The sequence below is a fragment of the Hippoglossus stenolepis genome, chromosome 21 (genome assembly GCF_022539355.2).
Source record: "Hippoglossus stenolepis isolate QCI-W04-F060 chromosome 21, HSTE1.2, whole genome shotgun sequence".
NCBI lineage: Eukaryota > Metazoa > Chordata > Actinopteri > Pleuronectiformes > Pleuronectidae > Hippoglossus > Hippoglossus stenolepis.
In genome coordinates this window covers 1,316,911-1,323,712 of record NC_061503.1, presented here as the reverse complement: position 1 = coordinate 1,323,712, position 6,802 = coordinate 1,316,911, and the positions used below count along the sequence as shown (strand labels likewise).

General features: G+C 37.8%; 1 protein-coding gene across 1 annotated transcript; it reads left to right on the top strand.

Annotated features, from left to right (window-relative positions):
• The first annotated feature begins 444 nt into the window (after positions 1–444).
• Positions 445–6,467, top strand: ube2d1b (ubiquitin-conjugating enzyme E2D 1b). The gene is made up of 7 exons (XM_035145956.1): positions 445–644; positions 2,186–2,249; positions 2,751–2,782; positions 3,584–3,661; positions 4,186–4,291; positions 5,165–5,258; positions 5,343–6,467. The coding sequence occupies exons 1-7, from the start codon at positions 621–623 to the stop codon at positions 5,386–5,388; spliced, it is 444 nt and encodes a 147-aa protein (XP_035001847.1). The 5' UTR covers positions 445–620; the 3' UTR covers positions 5,389–6,467.
• Positions 6,468–6,802: the final 335 nt, after the last annotated feature.

The window sequence follows — 6,802 nt, the reverse complement described above, 5'->3', positions numbered from 1 at the left end:
ACCATTTTGTAAGTTTGGAAAACAAACAAAATGGCACATTAGCATTTGTTTGTTCTTCCAGATTTCCGCTCTTTCAGCTCTTTCAAACAGCAAATGATGTAAATGTATTAATGAAGGCTGTAGGTTTACATATGTGTAATTTTAGACATATTTGATGCAGCAGGAAATCTGCACACTGAGTTCTCATCATCCAGTCATTTTAGAGAATGAGTCGATTTGAAGTCAACTTTACTTTTTAGTTTGGTTATTTTGTTGTTTGGTTATTTTGTTGGTATGTCAACTTATTACGTGTGTTACTCATAATCACCTTATAACCTGAATATAAAGGAACCTTTAAAAGAAACGTACAGGAAATATTACCAATCCATTGTGACTCCTGAATGTCTATTCCTGGGGCATTCCACGTCACATGCAAATGCGATATTCAGAACTACGTTTCCCATGATCCATTTCGAATTAGCAACCGTAAACAGAAGAAAGCGGAAACAAAGAGGGTTTTATTAAACACAAACACAGCCCTGGTTGTAGAAGTACTGAAGTACTCAGGGGAAAAACTCCAGACTTTGACTTGTCCAGCGATAAAACTGAAAGTGAGCTGAGAAGAGAACTACACCATCAACATGGCGCTGAAGAGAATCCAGAAGGTAAGTTTGACTAGCTGCTTTTCTGTTGTCAGCTAATGGTAGCCAACTAGCCCAGCAGTTATTTTCATGGTAAAGGTTTATTCATGAAGATTGAGACGCTGTCCTCCCATCAAAACACGCTCCAGTGAGCTGTGTGGCGTGTGTGGAAGTTCGTGTTTGCTGACACGTCCCGCAACACCCACCACGACCACTTCAAAGTTTCCTGTTAGCTCGCTAACAGCTAGCACAGTTAGCTCCGTAAGTCCCCCGTGTATCAGCTTCCATGGCTGCTGTCACTGTTTTAAATGTCACGGTGGAGTCCTCTGTCTTGTCTACAAACAACAACCCTCCTGTATTTCACAACGCCTTTCGGGTTCTTTAGGGTTGAAGATGCAGGTAATGCTGACAGAGGAACTGTCTGGATAGAATATCAATATTAGATCAACACCACAGGAGCGTCCGGCTTCTCGCCACTTTAGCACAAGTCCGCACGAAGCTCAGCGTTAGCAGAGGAATGTGCGAAATATACTATTATGGTGCAATAAAACCAGAGTTGGCAAAAGTACACACAGTCTTTACTCAAGTGGAAGTACCGATTCTTGTGTAAAAAAAAAAAAAAAAAGACTGCAGCCTCCGAGTAAACATACTCAGAGTTACCACAGTTGTTCTCAGAAGTTTCCCATCTAAGGCTTCATCAACTCAGATTTCAGTTGGTCTTGTCAGAGTTAGTTAAAGCCGCTTTGCTCAACAGGCCCCTGGGAGTGGCTGGCAAGCAAGACAGTGGTAGTAGAGAGAGGTGCACATCAGCTGAACTTAAGACCCACAGAAGAGAACACAAATTTACCTGAATGCTGTTCCCGCAATTTACTCATTTAGATCATTTTATTCATCATTGTGGTAAACAGTGTGATAATATCCTCCATGGCCCTAATGTCTGAGACAATGCTGATATTTGAGATCTTAACTCAGAGTCGTCTTAGTACTGCAGTGAAATGTGGTCGAGTCACTTCAGATCATTCATTCTCAAACATCCTTAACAAGTCACTGTCCATCACAGTCCTCGCATTACCAGACACACAACTGTCCACACTCACAGCTACAGAAAAATGTGGAGTTTCCAGGTTACCTGGGTCTTTGAACTGTTGGAGAAACACTGAGTAACAGGGATTTATTGTATTCAGGCTCAAACCCTGTACTCTTTTACTGGGAGATGACAGTGCCAACCACTCTACCACCTGCTGTCCCTGAATTGATTTTATTTTATTGTTTGTCTGTATCATGTGGTACACATACAGTGGAGTCTTGAGGTTTCCCGGCTTGTGTGATGGGATAGAAACAAAACAGTGTATACATTATCAGCATTGGTCACTATGGCTATGCTAATAACAAAGACTTTACTAAGAGAAACCAACACCTACAGTCACAGGCATCATCAGGTAGAACAAGGGGGGAAAAAACCATAGTCATTTGATTGAAAAGAAAAAGTGATTTTTACGTTATTCTAATGAGGAGAACCTGTTCATTAGAATAGCTAACTGCAGTATTTCTGCTGTGTTGAGCAGGAGCTGCAGGACCTGGAAAGAGACCCTCCTGCACAGTGCTCTGCTGGACCAGTTGGTGATGACTGTGAGTACACACACACACACACACTCTATATTCCTGGTAAAACGAACCCCTCAGGCTGGCACCAGCCCCTTTGTATTATTTGACATAGCATACCTGTGTTCTAGAATAAAAGTGCAACATTCCTCCCTTGAAAGTGGAAGCTTCCTACTCCACTTTCTATGGGCTGTTTGATGGTTAATATTGGATAATAGAACACAATTGCGACACTGAAGAGTGCTTTGCATAAAACCAACAAATAAGGCCATTGTAGGAGTGTGCTTTATCCTAGGCTTTGTATGTATGCATGCATTGTGGGCGGCTTTGTCTCCACTAGACAGAAAATTGGTAGTTGAAAAGAACAACTTTATTTTGGTACATCATGAAGAAGTAGAGCCGCTTCGTCCATCTTCATAAACAGTCATTGTTTATAATGGATTCATTATGAGTGATGAACATTGTGTCTGTGACATGTACAGCTTACATTCTTCTGTGTTTCTCTGTTTCTCCCTTAATTGCTTCCAGTGTTTCATTGGCAGGCGACCATTATGGGTCCAGTGAGTATCATTTAAGTCTTTCAGTCCTCTCATTTAGTATCTTGTGCTGCATTTATTACCTATATGGACATAGATTGTTTACCATTGTTTTAAGTAGCCAGCACTAAACTCCATTACCTACAGTAATTATTTAAATTTACATAATTCAATGTCTTTATGTTGAAGAATATGAAACTTTAACTGGAATTGATCATAGTAACCCATGAAGCACAGCTGTCCTGTCATGGAGTAGAAACATTCTGGTTCAAACTTGTAACAAGCCACATATTGATCAGTCAAGTTGAAGAATGAAGTCATTGTCCCGACACAAACATGTCATAGTCTAAAATACACTTTACAGCAAAGTAACAAGTAATAACAAGCCCACAGGTCAATGTTAACAAATCACGAGAATCGTTTTTCTGTAAATGATACAATTTATAGCAGAAGAAATGTGTCACTTTAATTTATTTTAAATATTTTAACAGTAGTTAACCAAACAGTTACCAATAACGGTTTCCAGTTATATATAAAGTGAAAAATGACAACGGGGATCTCACCACATTAACTGCTGGGAACTCATAAATGTTTTTTACTAATGGAACACATGGTCTGAACAACAAAAATGATATTATAATAACAATATAAAACTAAATAAAGTTATGTCTTTATCAGGTTCTGTTTCAGATTTATTTGAATTAATTACTATTGATCTGTCAACATTGTGAACTTGTGTGGATACTTGTCAGTGTTTTGGTTCCAGCTGAATGATTTTGTGGGAAATGTTTTGCTGACAGAAATGTTCACATGTCTTTACACCAGGGTGATAGTCCATACCAAGGAGGAGTTTTCTTTCTCACAATCCACTTCCCCACCGACTACCCATTCAAGCCACCAAAGGTAAGAAGTGCTGTGGTTACTCCCAGCTTTGTCCTGTCACACTGTGAAATGTAACATAGTGATTGTGCAGCCAAGGAAAACCTCCCGGTCCTGATAATCTCTCCCTCTTCATAAACTATGTAAGAGATTATATCCTACAAATTGTATGTTCCATGACTGTCCAACTCATTCTAGCTGTGTGATGAAATTATACTAGCTTGATAATGGATAGCTACAGCCTGTTGTGTACAGGCTGTATGATAGGAGGTAGCTGGGATCAACAGCAACTACGCACTGTTCCAAAACACAGGAAGCCAAGAAAAAGTGTGGTGGCTTTCCTCTGGAATCCATTATTTAAACTTACTCAAGTGTTTAAATCCTTATATCTTCCGTAAAGTTCTTCCTGTATTGATAAAAGCTAAAAACTGTCACTTTGATCCTTAATGTAGTATATATTATTTTATGTGAAACTAATTGTTGTGGCTCAGAACCTAATGAGCATTAGTACACTAGTACCATCTGAATAAATATGTTTTTTTTTACAGGTAGCATTTACAACAAAGATTTATCACCCAAATATTAACAGCAATGGCAGTATTTGTTTGGACATTCTCCGTTCACAGTGGTCTCCAGCACTAACACTGTCTAAAGGTAATTATAGTCTGCTCTCGTTATATTTTATTCTGGATGCCTTTAATATTTGATGTTAAACATTTTAAATTGCCTTGTTGTTGAAATAAGCCATGTTGACACTACACGACTGCACCATTGGTGTCATGTGATTCTGGCAGTTACTGTGAGTTCATATTACACGACTGACGGGGGGTGACAGGGGATCTTGCACTACACCATCTTTTAACAGGATACACCCTGACTGGTATGTCTGGTCTCCAAACTGCATTTGATCATGAAGAGACACACGGAGTTTGACTGATCCTCTCAAAACGCTTCCATGGAAAGCACAGTTGTATAGAAACATTTAATCATGATAATTATTCTCAACTCTACATTTAACTTTGTAATTATTGTATTTATTTATTAGGGAAAATAGCTTAATATTTACTAACTGCTTTGATAATATACACTTAAATGTTTTACTTTGTGTGGCTCATACTCAAACTGGGCCTACTACTAAATTTCTTTCTTTATTACTTCACATCAAAGCGAAGTGCAAAGGTCAGGGGGCACCAAACCACTACCTCTGTATACCACCTTCACCCCATACTGAGCTCCGATTGGCTGTAGTTGTTGCCAATTTTTCTTGATATTTATCTGCTAGAAATCTAGACAGAGGAAGCGGATGTGTCAGCAAGCCTTTAAATCGCATCTTTGAAGAGTTCACATATAGCGATTGGCGACTGCCGATCAAACGCTGATTTGTCCCTGATCTGAGTGTTTTGTTGTTGAGTTCCCAAATTTGTTGACAAGTGGAAACATCGGGCTAAATATCGTGTAGTGTGAACAAGGCATTTCCTTGCATAAATATTCTTCATCTTAATGTTATTTTGTGTCTCTTCATTTCAGTTTTATTGTCCATATGTTCATTGATTTGTGATCCAAACCCAGACGATCCCTTAGTTCCAGACATAGCTCAAATGTACAAGAACGACAAAGAAAGGTGAGTGTACACACAGGCTCAGGTGAGACTTCTTTTTTCTGCTTATATCTGTCGTCAAGTGACCGCGTTCTTTTCTCTCCTCAGATACAACAAACTAGCAAAAGAATGGACCAACAAGTATGCCATGTAAAGAAAATAATAACATCCAAGAGAAGAAGAAAAAGAACATGCTGAATTTTTTTGAAGTCACAACACACTGTAAATTATAGTATTAAATCATAAAGTAAAAGCTCCCATCTAACTATAATGTCATTGTTATTAACCTGACATACTGTATAGATCATTTATTTTTAATGGAGGCAGATGGTTCACTTTGAGCAAATAAGATTTCCTGTGGTCATTCATTAGAAATTTGGGATGGTTTTCTTTATTTATAATTCACAAAGATATTACAAACTGCTTAACAGCTTTCTTTATTTTACGTAAACCTAGTGAATTGCAGGACAGAAATCCCACTGCATGCTGTTTAGCAACATGACAGGGGCTGAGTAGCAGACCAGCAGGATTACGTAAACTGCTCCATACCTGGAAAATCCCAGCTTCACTCTCTGCTGCTTCCATCAACAGCTTGCAGGAACCACAATTGACCATGGGAATACTGACACGTGGATACCAAATAAGTAAACCCCAGATTTTTACACATGTCTGTAAATCATAAAAATACTGACAACATAGTATCTTTTTTTAAATGACAACTTCACCTTTATGTTGTGGCTGATGGACGTTCTTGATGGGGTCTTTTGCATCTTGTTACAGATGAAGCTGAGTGAAAGAATGTACTGTTGCAGTTCCTCTAAAAATGGAAGCAATTACAAGTCATTTAATATGGTGTTCTTCATCTTGTATTATTATTATTATTATTATTATTATTATTAAAATCATCTGGAACTATCTAACAGTTTTATTATTTTCAATTAGAGTCATCACAAAATAAATCTTACAAACTGTACTCTTTTTTTTTTTCTTTCCCTGGGAGAAGCTGTGACATTAGATTTTTGTTGGATTTACACAGGTACATAGATCAGATTTTTAACCCAGTCAAACGTGTTCCTAAGGGTTGAACATGCTCTTCTGTTCATATCTATCTGTGCTATAGAAAGGGTAAAAAATCCTGTTTCTGTTCCTGTGTAAACAGTCTGTCACTTGTATCTGAGGCCCCTGTGGCACCTTTTGTACTGAATAAAAGAATGGTACGGTTTTTTATCATGACTATGGTCTATACATTTTTATCACAGTGCATTTTGGATCTTTATGTGATCTTGTTGTATTGACGTGGTCTGATTTATTGATGTATATTGATTGATATTGATGATGTAGCAAGCATTAATTTGGCACAAAAGTTTAGTCATATATACCTATAGGAAAACAGATAGTAAATATTAATTATCACTAAAAGATACAAAGAACCTTGAAACCAGTTTTTTCTTTGGGGTGGGGCATTCATAAGAAGAATAAAAGCAAACTTAAAATGTCTTCAAACTGGATTTGGACAAGATCAATCAATCAAATTTTATTTGGACAGGCCATATTCACAAATCTAAATT